We start from the raw sequence: 19,795 nt of genomic DNA, 5'->3' as shown, positions 1-19,795 counted from the left end.
TATATTGAATTCCCTTATGTCCTACCTAGTTTTATTTCATCTCATTTTATTCTCCCAAAGGATAGTTTTGAACTGACAAAGTAAAGATGCTTCATTGCAGAACTACTTTGTTTTTTCATAAATATTTACAATATAAAATATTCTGAAGCACAATACTACAGATTAGGGAAGTATCATGGGAACTAAAAATGAATAAATTGAATAAATTTCAGCAATTTTAAAATGAATCTATTGGGGGGTGACACTATGAATTTCATGTTTATGAACCTTACAGAAAACATTTAAAGTTTTTTAAATTAATTTCCATCATTAAAAAGCTATAAGACCTCTTAGTTTTAGATTTAAAATAATGTATATATGAAAGTATTTTGATTTATATACTTCTGAAGGGAATGATCTCAGAGTATATGTATACATATAGCTGATTCTCTTCGTTGTACAGCAGAAACTAACACAACTATGTAAAGCAATTATACTCCAATTAAAAAATAAATAAAATAAGCTGTTTTGAAATTCTAGATCCTTTGTCACGGTGGTTCATCAGCCCAACCAAACTTCACCTGTGACACACTGGCCTATAATTATTGCTCCAGATCTCAAGTGTTGACTGCTCTCTCTTTTTAAAAGACACTTTGCAAAAGCTTGGCGGCAGAAAAAATGGTCAGTTAAATCAGGATTGCTGACGGCTGCTAACGGACCATCTTGCCAGTTGGCTACTTTGCCTTGTTCCTCTTCAGTTTGCATATAATAAAAACTTCAAGAAGTTGTTTGAGGCATAAAAATTAGTTTACTCTTTATCAGCTGTTTTTGCTTGAGTAAGAACTTATTTAAATTAAAGGAAGATAGTGGTCTAAAGAAACCAGATTATTTTGTCTTTTCATGAAGGCAATCAGTGTATTAAGTTTGCTGTTTCTCACCAAGAGCAATTCATTGAATAAGGGCAAATGCTTAGGATGTTTCCTTTCTTTCTTCTCCTCCCATGTGGGATTACAGTGTAGTTTTAAATATTGTTTATAGGAATCCCATATGCTATAATTATGCAAATACAGACACACTGAGGGTCTGATTCTATTAGTGAGTCTTATACAGTCTCTTGATATGAAATTTTATATTTCTCAATTATCTCAGGACCAGTTAGTTTCCAGTGACTCACCTGGTGATGAAAGTAATCTAAATTTTTCAATGTGACATTCTTACTCAATTACAAAACACCTGAACTTTTCCTTTTACTAGTGTACTTACTAGGCTAATTCCCGAATGATGTTTGTTAGGATGTTAAATTAAAGTCACACTTTTGGTTTCCAGTTCTAAATGATGGACTCTGAGCACATGAGCTTTCCTTCTCTAGAGCCCACAGAAATAATGGTAAAAACTTACAAAGAAAATAAACACTTCACAACAAAGGGGCAGGGGCTGGTGATGGTCATCAGCAAATGGGAGAGTTCAGCAAATTTCAGCAGATTTCTTTCTATGACTGAAAGTACATAGGAACATGTGGATGGCATTGCAGGAAGAGCCACAGCTAAGAATAAAAGCAGGAGGGAGCTGTCCTGAAGGTGGGCAGGATGAAAAATGGGGAGTCATTGAAGGTCTGTCTCCAGAACAGCCAGGTGAATTGGCCTCTCTCCCTCCCCTACTCCTAGTAGAGCTTCTGCAAATCTGGCATTTATCCTCCAAACTAATGATCTGAGGTTTCTTCTCTAAAGAAATTGAACAACTACAGGGCAGGTCTAGAATTTGGAGGATGGGTATGGCTCTACCAAGTAAACCTCCCTCATTCTGGCATTTGGGGGCTCTCAGTTCCTAACCAGGGACCCTAAGGTGATGCCTGCTAATTGGCATGCCCTGCACATGTACCCAGAGGTCCCAAACAGGAACCATGCCTACCAAACAGTATCTGAGGAAAGCTTTTCTATCCTATCTGCCTGTAATAAGCAACCTTGTCTTTCTTAAATATGAATGCATGACCAAAGATCACCAGACATGTAAGGAAAGCCAACATGAAAAAGATGAAAAAAAATAAATAAATAGGACAACTGACTGGATAAAATAATTTAGAGAAAGAAGATGATGTAAACACATCCCAACTAGTTTCAGAGAGATTGGAAGACATGGTGCATTCATAAAAGAACAGGATGCTATGAAAAAAAACCAATCAGAGAACAAGAAGAATGTTCGGAAATTAACAATATGATTACCAAAATAAAAATTAAAAAGACTGAGAAACGGAAGGAAAAGATTAAGGGACTTGTGACTTCCCTGGCGGTCCAGTGGTTGAGACTTCGCCTTCCAGTGCAGGGAGTGCGGGTTCGATCCCTGGTCAGGGAGCTAAGATCCCACATGCCTTGCGCCAAAAAACCAAAACATTAAAAAAAAAAAAAAGAAAACCCAGGAGCAATATTGTAACAGATTCAATAAAGACTTTAAAAATGGTCCATATCAAAAAAAAATCCTTAAAAAAAAGGGTTAAGAGACTTGGGGGAGCAATCTAGGAGATCCAAGACCTGGTTTACAGGCATCCCACTAAGAGACAAGTAAAGGGAGAAGTGGGAGAAATTAAGAGATGGGAGGAAATAATCAAATACATGACAGGAAAAAAATTCCAGGAGTTATGAATAGTCTTCAAATTGAACAGGCTTATCATCAAGTGCTGACACCTAGATACATCCTTGTGAAATTTTAGAACATACAGAGAAAATTTTAAAGCTTGGGAGATGGGGGCTACCCAACTTCTCTGTAACACCGGATGCCAAAAATGATGGATCAATGGCTTCAAAACGTTGAAGCAAAATGATTTTGATGCTAGCAATTTTGATGCTAGAAACTCCACCAAATAATAATCCAAAGATCATTCAATAAAGACAATTCCATTTGTGTAAGAAAACAAAATTTACTTCTCAGTGCTGTCTCTGAAGAGATACATGAGGCAGATAAACGGAAAACAAGGGAGAAAGCCAAGAAAGAAGAAGCCAAGGCATCAGGGATGAGCTGGGAAAGATGACCACTGGGTAAAAGAACCACTCCACACTGGAGCCCAGCTCAGAGGGCTTCAGGAACAGTCTCTGGGAAAAAAGTGCCCCCTGCAAAGAGCAGTGTGACTGAGAAGCTGGGTGACTTTTAGAATATGGTAAAGGCACATTTCTCTTTCGTCAACAAGAACAGAGAAAAAGTACAGTCAACCCTCATTATTCACAGATTCCATATTTGCGAACTTGCCTACTCACTGAAATTTATTTGTAACCCCAAATCAATACTCGTGGCGCTTTTGTGGTCTTTCAAAGACAGGCACAGAGCAGAAAACACTGACTCATCCACTGCACACCTTACCCGCTGAGGTCAAACAAGGCCACACTCTACCTTCCTGTTTCATCTCCCACCCTGCATACGAGGGTCTTTTTCATGGTCTATTTAGTGCCACGTTTTTCACATTTTTGTGCTTTCTGTTAGTGATTTCACTGTATAAAATGGCCCCCAAGTGTAGTCTTGAAGTGCTGTCTAGTGTTCCTAAGCGCAAGGAGGCTGAGCTGTGCCTTATGTAGAAAATATGTGTGTTAGATAAGCTGTATTCAAGCAAGAGTTATTGTGCTGCTGGCCGTGAGTTCAATGTTAATGAATCAACAATTCATATTAAATAAGGTGTCGTTAAAAGAAACATACATCAAACAAGGTTTTGTACTGATCCATTGATGAAAAAGTTGTGATCAGAGGCTGACAGCAACCTAACCCTGTTTCCCCAGGAACAATTGTTCACTACTCACTAATTTAGTGTCCTGCCTACTTTATAGAACAGAACCACTGCACATAACAAGGATCAATTGTAATTACATGCATACCTCATTTTACTGCACTTCACAGATATTGCTTTTTTTTACAAATTGAAGATTTGTGGCACCCCTGCCTTGAGCAAGTCTACCGGTGCCATTTTCCCAACAGCATTTGCTCACTTTATGTCTCTGTGTTAGATTTTGGTAATTCTCACAATATTTCAGACTTTTTCATTATTATATTTGTTATAGTGATCTGTGATCAGTTGGTCTTTGATGTTACTATTTTAGTTGTTTTGGCATTTTTTTTAGCAATAAAGTATTTTTTAATTAAGGTATGTACGTTGTTTTTTTAGACACACTGCTATTGCATGCTTAATAGACCACAGTATAGTGAAAACATAACTTTTCTATGTGCCGGGAAACCAAAAAATTGATGTGACTCACTTTATTGGGGTGTTCTAGAGCTGCACCCACAGTAACTCCGAGGTACGCTCGTAGTAACTTGGGCGCGTGGGGGAGGCTTTACGAGAAAGACATGATCCAAATGTGAAGCCAAGTAAAATGTGGAATGACATTGAACAACATGTTTTCAGAACCAAGAGACTCCACTTCTTGATACGAAGACACAAGGGTCCTAGTGTTGGACCACAGAAATGTGAAGCTAACGTCCCACTTGATTCTGAAGGGAACAAGAGTTACAGAGTCTTCATCATATAAATGCTGTTCATTGGCATTTAACTTTCAAAATTATACCTACGGACAAAACGCAGGAGATTTCGTTATGTGATTACAGAGCAAAATAGAAATGTGATAAATCGGGATAGTGGAAAGTATAGAAGACAGAGGTGGAAGTACGGAGGTAAAGTCGGGAGGAGAGGACCAGGGAAAGATTGGGGCCCATACATCCTCATTTTACATGACAATGGCTTAGGAGACAGTCCCTAAAGTTGGTGGAATCAGAAATGGAGATTGAAGTGTATTATTTAAAGTTTTCGGGAATTCCCTGGCGGTCCAGTGGTTAGGACTCCGTGCTTTCACTGCCGGGGCCTGGGTTCAATCCCTGGTCAGGGAACTAAGATCCTTCAAGGCGTGTGGCATGGCCAAAAATGTATAGATAAATAAATGAATAAAAATACAGTTTTCAAGGCAATCAATGGAGGAAATAAAATAATAAAGTTCTTTACCTTTTTCTTTGTTTTACTGTGTGCAAGTATTAGATTTAAAGATAAATTCAAAATTTTAAATAACTTCTTTAGCTTTCTTGTTTTCCTTGCTTTAGGGTGGCCCTGAGCAAGTCATAATTATGTTTCAGCTTGTACAGATTCACAGAGAACTTAGGGTCTCAGCCATTTTTTCACAGAGCCCTTAAGCCAGAAGAAATGCCTTCCATTCCACTTATTAAGTGGTTTGGTCTCAACAACCTAATAAGTATTTCTGTCCTGACAATTTAGTAGCTCTTTGAAAAAATAATAACACATGAGTTAGAAGAACAAAGAACATTTGCATCCTGTTCTTAAATAACCACGATGAATTACAAAGAGGGTGTGTACACCTGTTGGACATTACACGACTTCTCACACCTTGGAATCAGATTGGACACTGCCACTCTCATTTTCTGTTTCACACTGATTTTCACCCAGCACTTGCTTTTAATCACAACAGCCAAAAATTCAGCTTTGCAAAAGATATGGCATCACCAAAAAGAAAATAGCACACACACACACACACACACACACACACAAAAGATAGTACAATCTACCCTGAACCTCTGGTGGAACCACAGTGAACTAGTAGTTGTGGAGGCCAACAGAGGTTGACTATCACTGTATTTCACTTGAAAGCTTAAACATTAGCTGTTGTGGGACTTTCCTGGTGGCGCAGAGCTTAAGAATCCGCCTGCCAATGCAGGGGACACAGGTTCGAGCCCTGGTCCGGGAAGATCCCACATGCCGCGGAGCAACTAAGCCCATGCGCCACAACTATTGAGCCTGCGCTCTAGAGCCCGTGTGCCACAACTACTGAGCCTGCGTGCCTAGAGCCCGTGCTCTGCAACAAGAGAAGCCACCGAATGAGAAACCCGCGCACCGCAACGAAGAGTAGCCCCCGCTCGCCGCAACTAGAGAAAGCCTGCGCACAGCAACGAAGACCCAATGCAGCCAAAAATAAATAAATAAATAAATTTATTAAAAAAACAAACAAAAAAAAAAAACATTAGCTGTTGTGTCCCGGGGTCCCTTGGCACACAGTTTGGAAACCATGGCTGTAGCATCTGTTTAAAACTTTATTATGAGCTGTCATGCAAGTTCATTGGAAAATATTTGAGGACAGAGGCCATGTATATTCCACAACATCTAATGTCATTTCTTGTTCAATAATAAATGCTCCATAAATACTGTCTTTCACTGAATCTCTGATGTCACAGATTGCAAGATGCATACGGATTTCTAGAGATAGTAAAATGTTTTTTTAAAAAGGCACATCATAAAATCAATGAAATACAATAGTTATTTAAATAGGCTAGTGTGAGTTTATTGTCCATGTCTGAGTCAGTGCCGCAATTTAATATTTACCCTTGTGATACCTGTAAAATCTAACTCATTGGTGTTCTTATGGGCTTAAAAAGCAAACATGAAAACAAATCCTAAAACAACAGAGTCCCATACTTCCCCAGCACACACAAAACCAGTGGTGTTCTCCCAACTGCCGTGCTCCTGGAGGTGAAAGGAGTAAGCAGGCAACACTGCATTCTCCTTGCTTCTTCCCTGAGTTTTATTCTCCTGCCCCGCCCCCCAACATAACATGCTTCAAACTCTTCTGTTCACTTCGAGAGTAATTATGAGACTTTATACTGTGGTCATACCTTGGTCGTTCAGATGTGGAAGGACAGGTACGATGCAGATCTAGGTTGTGTCTGGTCTGCTTCCCAGTTCCTCTCACATCCTCCACGTAGTGTGTGTAACCACTGGAAGAGCTGCATCCAGCCATATTCTTTCTTCGAACCTATAAACAAACGTCATGTACTATAGTCCTTAAGCTCTGCCTAATTAGAACAAAACTTGTTTTCGAGCAGAAGGTAAATAAATGTAAACATTTAAGTATTAGTCTGATGGAAACAGATTTCACATTGCAATAGTTCTCTTTCGATGAGTGGCCCTCCACGGAGATTCAAATTCACAGGAAGTAAATAAAAACGCATTCAAGTTTTTAAACTCCTGGCTTCCCAAGACTGCATAGAGTCAGGGGAGGCCTAGAAAAGAAGGAAGTTAGAGGTTATCACTTCTCACCCCTGCAGGCAGAGTCCAGCACAGGCTGGGGGGCTGGGGGATTTAGAAAGTAGGGTCTTCTCTCTAGTGGGCCGAGGAGGCTCAACACCTCCTTCCATCTGTGGGTTCCGGCAGGTATGACCTGGCAGCCCCCGTGAACCTCCTCTCTGCTTCCTCTAAGGATTCCTGGAGGTGGTCTGATTCTTACAATGTGCAGGGGCCTCCCAGCCCTCGGGGCCAGGAATTAGGCACCTGGCTGCTTAAACTCAGCATGATGTCTGAAAATGTTACCAGAGGGGGACCCCTTCCAGGGCCCTAAAATGGGCTCTTGTCTAACCCTCAGAAATGAATTGTCCGAGGAGACACACCTACTGACAGAACAAAAGGCTTTACTGGAAAGGGGCGCCTGGGCAGAGAGCAGCAGAGTAAGGGAACCCAGGAGAACTGCTCTGCCACGTGGCTCGCAGTCTCAGGGTTTATGATGGTGGTGGAGTTAGTTTTCTGGGTTGTCTCTGGCCAGTCATCTTGCTTGTGCCCATACTTGATCTGACTCAGGGTCCTCCCTGGTGGCACTTGCATCTCCCAGCGAAGATGGATTCCAGTGTGAGGGTTCCTGGGAGGTTGGCAGGACATACCGCGCTCCTAATCAGGACCTTCTGTTATGAGACAGCTTATGCAAGCGGTTATTATTGTGCCTGGCCAGGATAAGTGGTTTTGGTCACTGGTTCCCTATCAAAAAGATGGGTCCCCAGACACAAAGAACTCTCTAGTCCTATTGAAGCACATGCAACAGTCAACCTCACACTTAGACTTCAAATGGCGCTTCATCCCCAGCTCTAAGGCCCTAACCTAGAGGAAAGCCAAAGAAGGAAAGTCTCGTTACAAAGTGCTGTGTTTGGGGTGATCCCTACATTTTATAATAGTCAGCTCGTATGTTTCTATTTGCTCTAACCCTGACTTTCCTTTCCTTTCCTATTTTATCTTCATGAATGTGTTAGGCATCAATCCCCTACAGTCCCCTGTTTTTCTTCTACTGCCAGTCCTTATTTCCAAGTTTTAGGGCAATTTGTGACTCCACTTGACATACTGGGAAAGTCCCTGGGTGGCTTTATCCTGCACACCTAGTCATTCCCTGTCTGTTTTCATTTGAGAAAAATGTACTGGGGGGTGGGGGGGGATGAAGGGGTCCTGCTTTGTGTTGTTTGTGCTCCGTGCATTTTTCTCTCTGTAGGAGAGATTATGACCATCCAGCACATCGTACGGTATCCACAGAGCATGTCCATCCTGTGATGGGCTTTTCAGGTGGTTTCCTCGGCAGCCAGACCTACTAATTCCTCCCCCTCCCCCCACTTATCAGTAACTAATAATCGGTTTAGTGGAGTCACCAATACTAACACCCCTTTATGCACCTGCACAGGCTCTTAACTCTTCAGAACTCATTTCTTAAAGAGACTGAGCTTCTTTTCCAGAACCATTTGAAAGTGCAGTTCCAAAGACTGGAATGTTTAAGACCAGAGGGACCTTCAGGATCAATCAGTCACCTCCCTGTTTTACAGATGAGGCCCACTCGAATGACACACAGAGCTCCCATAGCTACTCATGTAGAAGTGGGACCACACCCAGGGATTCCTGCCTGGTCCCAGGCTGTTTCCACTACACCAGGGGCCACCCCCATTCTGAACGCCACCAGTGGGTAGCCAGCATGTGGCATGTAACTGTCCCTGAGAACAGGGACTGTTTAACATTGCTTTCGTGTTCCCTGTCCCCTGGGACAGCACTGACTACCAGCAGGTACTCTGTACACTCATCAATGCCTGACCTAAGTTGCTTCAACATGAATTGATGGTTATAATCCTAATATGCAGCTACCTGCTTCGTCACAGAGAGGATAGCTGTAAGTGGATTTATGAGAGTTTGCAGCAGAAGCAGAGAAATGTGGAAGTTCTTAAAAAGGTGATACTGTTTTATCCCTGTGCCTTACTGGGAAAGAGATAATGCTCTCGGGCTATTTGCTCATCTTTGCTTGTACTTAACTTTGATGAATACCTACATCTCTTGGTGGCAAAATGACACATAAAATAGGAGTGTAGTAAGTACATATGAGCATACAAAAAGAATGTATGTGAAGTATATAGTAAAATGCCTCAAACTCACGTCATTTACCTCAGAGATAAGAGGGTGCTGAGAATGGGATTTGTTGCTAAATTCCATAGTTCTTATATAAAACTGTTCAGTCATACAGAGTTATTGGATACTTTAGAAAATTGAACTCTATGTTCAATCTTCCATCCAGATTAAAGAAATCCCAGGTTTGCATCTTTCATATTAGCCATGCATTTATTTAGCACTTTCTTCCATCATATTCTCACCCACTTTCTTAGGCCTTTTCCTTGCCATCTTGGCTGTTAGTAAGTAAACTAACCGAGCCAAAATTTGAGACGGCTGCCTCAACAGATAGAACCAATTTCAATTTATTTTTGGCCTTCTCATTTTCCATCCCCAAAGAAAATGGCCACTGAGAATGATGTTGCCCTTGGGACAGAGAGCTTTGATTCATTAACATTTTTTCCTAGAAAATTTTTGTTTCCTTTTCTTTGGTTCTGCTTGTTTGTAATTTGCTTTTACTTATTCTGGCTTATGTTCCTTTTTTGGTTACGGTACTCCCTCCACCAACAGGTTTAGCTCTATTACAATTCTCTGAATTAGTTTTAGCCTTACAAAGGCTTTTTCAGAAGTATATAATTATTTTATCTTCACACAAAAGATAGCTTCCTAAAATAACACAGAATCATATACGTGTCTCTTGGTGCACCGTACTGAAGTCACCTCTTCGTGCTGATTCTGAAGTTTCTCCCCAAAATCAACCTGGATTCCCCATTCTAAGGAGCAAAAGCTTGGGTTGCATTATGGCTTTTAATTTGCTGTGTTACTCTACATTATCATAGTCAATAAAACTGCCTCTTCTGGCATGTTTCTGTTTTTAAGAATGCTACAGGGGGAAGGGATAAATTGGAAGATTGGGATTGACATATATGCACTACTATATATATAATAGATAACTAATAAGGACCTACTGTATAGCACAGGGAACTCTACTCAATACTCTGTAATGGCCTATATGGGAAAAAAATCAAAAAATGAGTGGATATATGTATATGTATAACTGATTCACTTTGCTGTACACCTGAAACTAACACAACATTGTAAATCAACTATACTCCAATAAAAATTAAAAAAAAAAGAATAGTACGTTATTAGGGAATTTAGAAAAGTGCTTCCATCTGAGAAGTGTACATCAGCTCTGAGTTGTGGGTCAAAGCTAACCATTATGATAGCCATGGCCATATTAACTTTGTACTATTTATTAAAAGAGGCAGAAGCAAATCAGGGCAAAGAGGAACCATATTAGTTTTCTTGTTGCTGCTGTAACAAGTTATCCCCCAAATTTAGTGGCTGAAAACAATACAAATTTATTCTCTTACAGTTCTGGAGGTCAGAAGTCCAAAATCATTTTCAATGGGCTAAAGTGAAGGTGTCAGCAGGGCTGGTTCCTTCCGGAGGCTAAGAGGGGAGAATCCATTTCCTGCTGTCATCCTGTCACTACTCTCATCTCCTCCCTCCATCTTATAAGGACCCTTGCAGTTACATTAGGCCCATCCAGATAATCCAGGATAATCTTCCCCACCAGAGCATCCTTAGCTTAATCACATCTCCAAAGTCTCTTCTGCCATGTAAGTAGCATATTCACAGGTTCTGGGGATGTTGAAGTGGACCTCTTTGGAGGTTGACCGCAGGACCATGGCCTCTCCTACAGAGGCTGGGCTGGATGGGAGTGGGGGCAGTTGTTCATGGGTGGGCCTGCCGACCCCCAGCTCCCCATCTGCAGCACCCTGCGGTGGCAGCCAGGTCTGGACTGCCTCCCCGGGGCCATCAGGCATGTCACACGAGCTCTGTGGCCGCACCACGGTTCCCAAGCTGTAGGCCAGTCGCCCTTCCTTACCTTGCCACCTTTCCTTTCCAGCATTGAGTTAGTGCCGGGAAGCCACCGTGTCAAGCAAGCTGAGAGCAAAACTAAGGCAAGATGTCGGGCCGGAGCGGGAAGAAGAAAATGTCCAAGCTGTCGCGTTCGGCCAGGGCCGGGGTCATCTTCCCGGTGGGGAGGCTGATGCGGTACCTGAAGAAAGGGACGTTCAAGTACCGGATAAGCGTGGGTGCTCCCGTCTACATGGCCGCGGTCATCGAATACCTGGCAGGTAACGTGAACACGCAGGGCAGGTAACCCGCTCCCACATCTCACCTTCCCCTCGGCCCCTGCACACAGGCTGGGCAGGGAAGCCTTGATTCGCCCGTGGCTGTCTCAAGGTCGCTGTGCGCGGTAATGGGGTTTCAGTTTGCCTACTTGGCTAAAACCAACTCCTGCAGGCTTTAGGGAAGAGCACATAAGGGCAGAGGATCAACATGGAAGGAAGAGAATCCACAAGAAAGTGTCTTTTCTAGACCAGCCCCAAGAAAGGTGTGTCTTGCTGGAGATGAATGTAATACGTAAATTGCTAGGTTCCCACAAAAGACAAACTATGGGGAAGATAGGGGCTTGCTATTCATTTTGTAACAGGGGCCTTCACTTTTACTTCACGGTCCTCACTAAACCTCAGTTCTCCTGCTGTACTGAACCTAGGACTCAACGTCCATAAATAATGTTGAGCCCAGCATTGAAAGCGTCTTCAGTTGGTTCCATGAAGCCGACAACGTTTTAATTGTTCTCTCCTTTACAGAGGTGGTTCTCTGTCTACAAATACATAGGAAATAGTTTCCCATGTTGGTTGTTAAAATTATTTTTTTTTACTGAAAGATGACATTTTTGTTGTGTGTGTTCTTTATCTATTTGAGGAACCTTACATTTAGCTTTTTTGTTGTTGTTCTGGAGGTTGGAGAGGTTGACTGGAGCGCTCTGAAAGTCAAACCAATCAAGTGTGATAGGGCAGTGCTTTTCAAAGTGGGGATCACTCCAGGGATCTTGTTGACAAGGTCAAGGGTAGGGTAGGACCTGAGACTCTGCATTTCTAACGCACTGCTGTGACGTGATGCTCATGCTGCTGGGCCAGAGGCCACTCAGAGGAGCAAGGTTTTAGCCAGTCTTTCAGCAGCAGGTCTGAAGGCCTGGGGGATGCTTTTCTAAAATGCACGTTCCTGGCTGCATTTTAAACCCAGGAATCTGATGGGAAAAAATCTCCTGGCTTGGAGGGAGAGGAGGGACTTTGAAAACGGTGACTGAAGCTTTAAAACAACCTTTAGGTCTGTATCACCCACTGATACTGGAAGACCCTGAGTAACCCAGAGATTCCACAGCCTCCAAGCGGGGAGACCAGATACCCTGACGTCCTTCAACCCTGAGCTGTGCACTTTCTGCTTCACTACACTGCCCCATTCTAATGTTTGTATAATCAAAATAATTAGTAGTTCCTGTGCCTCCACTTGGCAAAAGTCTAAACTGTGCATAATACAATAGAACAAAATTTGGCCTTTTCAAATTTTGTTGACTGGTGACTCTGTTCTTTGGTTCAGAAGTGTTTGATGAAAAAGCTTATGTTTTCCTTTTCATTCATTCAACAAATATTTGTCGAGCATCTACCTGTCAGTGCACACAGTCAGTCCTTAGACTCTTCCCTGCTAATAGCATTGGGCCATTTATATGATTTTTCATCTATCTTCAGTTAGAGCCACCAGACCTCATAGCAATGCATACTGTAGCCTGAATGTCACACTCTGGACTTCGAGCCAGCACATCTGTTAAAGATCGATAGTGTCTCTCAAAGTAGAATGTCACCCATTTTCTCATAGTCTTTCATTCACTCAACAAACATTTATTGAACACCTACTACGTGCCAGGTGTTGTTCTAGGTGCCGAGGATACAGCAGAGACCAAGACAGACAGGAGTCCCTGCCTTCAAGCAGAATGCATTCTGAAGGGAGAAACAGCAAACAAATGAGTGAAGTGTATGTGGTCCAGCGGATGGTGTTAAGTGCTCGGGGATGAATAAAGCAGGAAAGGAGTTAGGCTTGGGCTACTTCCAGGAAGTGGGGAGCTGAGGGGAGGCCCCACTGAGGGGCTGGCATCTGAAGGAGGCCAGGGAGTGGGCATGTGGATGTCTGGACAGAGGGAAGCAGGTGCTGGGGGTGTCCAAGGAGCAGCAATGGGGACAGAGGGCCAGGGCTGAGGGAGGGAACTTGGACTGTAAATGAGGCCTGAGGGAGAGTGGCTGGTGGGGGCAGAAGAGCTTGTCACGGGAGCTCTGGAGGGTTTTGAGCAGATGTGCAAGACCCTGCCTGTGGGGACGGGGGTACAAGGCGGAGTCAGGGAAAGCAGCAGGAAGGCAGTTGCAGAGATCCAGGTGAGAGACGTGAGGTTGGGGAGTAGGCAGTGAGGCTTCCGAGGAGTGGTCAGAGTACTGAGATATCTTGAAGGCTAAGTCAACAGGATCTGCTGACGGGTTGGACATGAAGTGTGAGAGAAGAGACGAGGAGCACCTGGAAGGGTGCTGCTGCCAATAACGCTCCTTGCCCAGGGCCAGTCCCAACCTCCAGCACCGTCCTGAGTTAAATGGAGAAGACGAAGCGGGTCTTCTGAGGCCCAGAACTGTCTTCCCGGTGTCCTTTCCTTCCCTTCCTTTTGTGCTTTTTCCTCCCCTCCAAACTCAGGCTGGAGTTGACAGCAGGGGCTTAGATGTCAGCTTAAATCTGATTTATCAATTCACCAGCTCTGTTACCTTGGGCTAATTTCCTTAACCTCTCTGAGCTTTGGGTGTTTCCAGAGCTAATCTCATTTAACTCCATTAATGAGCCAATGTATGCAAAATGTCTGGTGCATAGGATGCACTCAATAAATGGTAATTCTCCTCTCTCTTCTATTAAGAGCTGATGAAATCATTCAGGGCAAAGTGTAATGAGTAACTCTGTTAAGGTGGTATATTTGGGGGCTGTATTGCATTTTAATGAGACAAGGAGTTTAAGCCAAAGGAATGAATCATTATTGCAGGCCATTGCTGAGTAAGTAAAAAGGGGATTTTTGTTAGTTGTTTTGTTTTGTTTTGGAAGGGGGCATGAATTGATTTTGTTTAGGGAAGAGAGTTCAAAGTGTGAAAGCCTCCTGTCACCCTTGAAATGACCTTTAACATTCACGACAACAATATTGACTGAGTTTCTCCTTTGCATCAGGCCTTAAAGATACAACGGAAAACAGACAGATGTAGTCCTGCCTTCCCTGGGTTTACATTCTAGCAGAGTTAACTAGCATTAAACACAACACAATAAGATGACATTCATGTGGACAGGGAAGCCAGAGGAGCTTTGAGAAGCAGGGGGAGGCTGCCTAATATAAAGCAAGGGCTGTTCAGACCTAACCAGGGGTGTAAAGCAATTATACTCCAATAAAGATGTTAAAAAAATAAAATAAAATAAAAATAAAAAAGACCTAACCAGGGGGACTTCCCTGGTGGTCCAGTGGCTAAGAATCTGCCTTCCAATGCAGGGGACTCAGGTTCGATCCCTGGTCAGGGAACTAAGATCCCACATGCCATGGGGCAACTAAGCCCGTGGGCCACAACTAGAGAGCCTGCGTGCCGCAACTACAGAACCCATGCACCCTGAAGCCCACGCACCAAAATGAAGAGCCCGCGCGCCATATCGAAACATCCTGGGTGCCACAACTAAGACCTGACATGGCCAAAAATAAATATTTTTAAAAATTGGAAACCGAAGTTTAAAAACAAAAGACCTAACCAGGGCTTCCCTGGTGGCGCAGTGGTTAAGAATCCACCTGCCAATGCAGGGGACATGGGTTCGAGCCCTGGTCCGGGAAGATCCCACATGCCGCAGAGCAACTAAGCCCATGTGCCACAACTACTGAGCCTGCTCTCTAGAGCCCGCGAGCCACAACTACTGAGCCCACGCACCGCATCTACTGAAGCCTGTGCTCTAGAGCCCGTGCTCCACAACAAGAGAAGCCACCGCAGTGAGAAGCCCACACACCACAATGAAGAGTGCCCCCGCTCGCTGCAACTAGAGAAAGCCCACGTGCAGCAACAAAGACCCAACACAGCCAAAAATAGTAAATAAAAATAAAATAAATTTAAAAAAACAAAAAGAAAAAAAGACCTAACCAGGTTCTAATCCTGCTTTTTAACAAATTGATTGATTTAAAATCCTGATACCTGGGTCTTACCCCAGAGATTCTGGGGTACTTCTGGGCATCAGGATTTTTTAAAGCTTCCCCAAAAGATTCTGATGGGCAGCCAGGGTGGGGAATTGGTAGGAGTTGGCTAGATTCAGATGAGTTGATTATCAGTTTGGGGAGAAACAAGGGTGAAGATCTAAAGTTTAGAGGAAGTATGTGGCCCCTTCCAGAAACTGGAGGCATTTCTGTGTACCTGGAGCAGAGCTGGGAAATGGGAAGGGTGAGAGATGAGATGGGGGAGCAGGGGGACAGGTCCTTGAGGGCCACATGAGAAAGTGCACATTTTGCACACACACGCCAGGGGGGGCATCGAAGGGAGGAGGTGGCATTCTGGGGGCCTCACGTGGGCTTTAGGTGGAGAACAGTTGGTGGGAAGCAAGATCAGAGTCCAGGAAACCAGTGGGGGCTGTTTTAAAGTCACTTTTGAGAATTGACAGGGGCCAGGACTAGGGGTTCCCAGTGGAGACGATGAGAAGAAATGGGCACATGTGGGAGCTGCCTGGAGGGGAGAATCAGCTCTGCTCAATAATGGGTGGGATAAGGGGGGAGGCCAATTTACTTCTCCTCTCAGATTCATGTCTATGGTCTCTGAAGTTCCCCTCTCCCACTCACTGCCTCCGAGAGGGGACCTGGGGCCACAGGAATAGCCAAGTAAGAAAAAGCTGGGTGCCAAGACATAGAAACAACCTAAATATCCATTGACAGATGAATGGATAAAGAAGATGTGGTACATATATACAATGGAATGTTACTCAGCCATAAAAAAGAAGAAGATAATGCCATTTGCAGCAACATGGATGCAACTAGAGATTATCATACTAAGTGAAGTAAGTCAGACAGAGAAAGACAAATATCATATGATATTGCTAATATGTGGAATCTAAAATATGACACAAGTGAACCTATCTATGAAACAGAAACACAATCAGGGACATATAGAATAGACTGGTGGTTGCCAAGGGGGATGGGGGTGGGAGAGGGATGGAGTGGGAGGTTGGGATTAGCAGATGCAAACTGGTATATATAGAATGCATAAACAGCAAGGTCCTACTGTACAGCACAGGGAACTATATTCAATATCCTGTGAAAAGCCATAATGGAAAAGAATATGAAAAGAATGTATATATGTATATATATATACACACACACATATATAACTGAGTCACTTTGCTGTACAGCAGTAATTAACACAACATTGTAAATCAACTGTACTTCAATATAAAATTTCTAAAAAAAAAGAAGAGTTTTAAAAATAGCATGTAAAAATGCAAAGTCATATTTCACAAATGTTTGAAATTCATGAACCATTCTTACTTTCTATTAAGTAAAACTATACCAAGAAATTATCCATATTTTAAAGCCCATTTTAATTTTTCCTAGAGTAGATCCCCAAATTTAATAAAATCTATTAAAAATTTAAAGATTTTATAAATAAAAAAATAAAATCTACACCAAATGCAGAAAGAAAGGAAGGAAGGGAGTGAGGGAGGGAGGGAAGAAGGAAGGAAGGAAGGAAGAAAGAAAAGGCTGGGTGCTACTTAGCCAAAAAGAAAGTTGCACGAATTTTCTGGAACTTGGGGAGAAATAGCAGTCAGCCTTGCCTGATTTCTCTGGACTGGCTGCCTGACCAACCCCAGGTTCACACATCATCATGATGTTATAGCCATATGGCATTTCTGGTCCCAACCTGTTGGGGGACATTGCACACTCCAGCAAGGAATGCATGCTGGACTGCTCATCTAGAAGGTCCCTTCCACCTGAGACATCCACCAGCCTCCCAGAATGGACATCACATTCATACTTCAGTTTATCAATCTGTAAATGCTGGCCCAGTTTACATCTCCAATGTAAGTGAGGAAAAAATGGACTGAAAAAGCAAGCCCCAGATTCTGGAAAAGAATTTTGTATTCATCAGCAATAGATATAATATAAATGTGAGATATTGAGAATGAGTAATTTATAATCACTTTATGGTGAGAAAATGTTCTGTAATATATTTTTAATTGATAGGACAAATAGGCCTTAAAACAGGGTTGAATTTCAGGGCACTTCATGAAATCATTATGTAACAAAGAAACCTATCATTTACACATCATTTCCAGACAATTGGGTCTATCCGTTTAACATCAAGCATTTTTTTAATATAATAATTTTTCAGTTTTTACATTTGTGTTTTGAAAAGATCACTTTGGCAGCCAGGACCACATGTGTGGTTGTGCAGGTTGTACACTGCACAAGCACACACATTGAAGGGAGTATCATTCACATCATAGACCTCGAAGAACTGTGACTAATTATGAGCATTTCCAGCAGATGGCAGTAAAGGTTCTTGTTCTAACAAAATTAGGGAAGTCAAGTGTCTTGAGGAAGGGGCGTCTTTTTCTAATTTGCACAAAGGTGCCCTGGGCCAGTGGTGGCCTTGTTGGCATGGATCTGGAGGAAGATAAAACTGGGGGCAGGAAAACCACTACGATTATCTGGGCTGGAAAAGAAGACAGCCTTAGCTCGGGTAACGGCGATAAGCTTGGAGAAGAGGGGCAAAGCTATGTAAGATTGATGAGGCTGGGAAAAGAGAGGAAGGAGAGGGAGGGAGAGGGAATGACTCCCAGGTCTGTCTGTGGATGGAGCTGCCAGTCCCGAGGGTGACGGTAGGAGCCTGTTTCGAGGAATGATTTGGATTTGGGGATGTGGTGAGTTTGATTTACCTGTGGCACGCCCAGGTGGCATCATGGCAGGGCTGGCGGTGCAGATCTGGTGACATGGGAAGGAAGGTGGAAGCAGGCGCTGTGAGTGGATGGGGTTTCCCCGGAAGACTGCGCGGCCTGAGCAGAGACTGCGCGGCCTGAGCAGAGCAGAGCGCCCAGTCGGAGCCCAGGGACACCGCCACCTAGTGGGCAGGTGGACAAGCGAGCAGAGGCCAGGGAAGGAGACAGTCATGTGTTCTGTCCCAAGCCTACACTTGCTGTGGTATTTCCCATCTCCTGTGGGCTGGGATATCCAGTGTTGGTTTAGATTGTATCCAAAATGAGCGGACACGAGCTCTTCCAAAATAATGTGCATGATGAGCTTTCCAACATCCTTTTTGGCTACAGAAATCATTCCTTTTACTATCAGATACTCAGCTGTATCCCAGATGGTTACTATTGCTGGAAGTGTGACTTGCGAGAAGTGAGAGGTTTGCTGTGGAAGTCTCCAGACCTCCGTGGAAATCTCCACCACTTAACAAATTATGATCTTCCAACAAAATTTGCAGTGAAACAAATGTGTGCCATTAAATTCAGTTTTCCTATTGATTGCCAGTTGACACACAAGGATACTTGTGTTCCCAAAATCAATAAAATCACTCAAGAATGTAGCAAACTTTTACAGTTCGCGTGAATATATTTGTCATAACATTTGAAAATATTAATAATGATTAATGTTATTTCAAACATTAATGTTATTTCAAACATTTAAATGGTGGAGTCTGGCCCAAGGAATGTTCAGACTAAACATCCAACAGAGAAAAGAACTTGGTCTAGATTATCTGCTATGTATTCTTAAGTTTTTTTCTCTTTAAATAAAAAAAGTTCTACCTCTGCTTTTGCACTTGAGCACACAATCAAGGGTTTCTTTCTTATAAATTATTTCAGAAGAGTTAGTCCGAGAGCCCAGCCGCACTCGGGCAGAGCCTCACCTGTGTGCCTGCATTGTGCTGCCTGACGAATCGCTGCCTTTAGCCTCTTCCTGTGGCGGCATTCGATGACAGATTTTCCGTCTGAGAATCCAGTGTCTGTGCATCTGGCTGTCAAGCTGAAAATAACCTGACCTTCAGGGGCTTCCTGAAGGCTGGGAACGTGTAGGGCTTCCCATTAGCCATGCCTCTCATGCTGACGGTTAATTTGATGAACCCCAAGAGGATGCTTAACTGCTTCCTCTAAATGCAGGAAGACAGAAGGAGGACAGTGATGGTCCAAGAGGCTAAATGAAATTCAACTTCTCAGAAGCGTAAAACTCGGAGGCTCCTTGACCCCCTTTCCGCCCATCTGTAAAACGGGTTGAGTGGAGTGCTCCTTCCTCCCAGGTGTGGGCCCCTAGGAGCAGCAGGTGCAGGAAAGTCCTTTTCTTGTGCTCAGTGGGGTGCTGTACCTTTTAACCTAGAGTCATAAAGCAAGCCTGTTTGTGAAGACTTTATAACTACACCTCTTTCTGATGGGTACCCTTTTTAAACGAAAGAAAAGCTGGGCAGAAATCTGAAGGCCGCAAACCAGATATCTAATATGGCGTTAATTTCAAATACTCTGTCCTCCAGTCCCAACAAGCCTGCTCATATTTCTCAAACTACAGTGCCCCAATCTTTGATTCAGAAAATGCGGTGCCGTGTAAATGAATTGTTGGTAAACACAATATTCCTTGCTTAATAACCCAAAAAAGATGTTGTGAGAATGAATTTGCAGTGATTTAGCGCTTTTCATTATGGAAATGCCATATAAATATTTAACTCATGCTTATTTTATTCTAATTTTTTGTTAATCACATTTGCTTAGTTAATATGG

General features: G+C 43.0%; 1 protein-coding gene across 1 annotated transcript in view; it reads left to right on the top strand.

Annotated features, from left to right (window-relative positions):
* LOC132350247 (core histone macro-H2A.2) overlaps window positions 1–19,795 on the top strand; it is a 54,469-nt gene that overhangs the window by 8,011 nt on the left and 26,663 nt on the right. The window contains exon 2 of the mRNA XM_059899233.1: window positions 11,052–11,283. Within this exon, the coding sequence (XP_059755216.1) occupies window positions 11,112–11,283 (172 nt within the window). The 5' untranslated portion in view covers window positions 11,052–11,111. The remainder of the gene's footprint in view (window positions 1–11,051; window positions 11,284–19,795) is intronic.

The sequence above is a fragment of the Balaenoptera ricei genome, chromosome 16, assembly GCF_028023285.1.
Source record: "Balaenoptera ricei isolate mBalRic1 chromosome 16, mBalRic1.hap2, whole genome shotgun sequence".
NCBI classification, from domain to species: Eukaryota; Metazoa; Chordata; class Mammalia; order Artiodactyla; family Balaenopteridae; genus Balaenoptera; species Balaenoptera ricei.
Note: the sequence above shows the minus strand (reverse complement) of the source record. Positions and strands in the feature narration are given on the sequence as shown.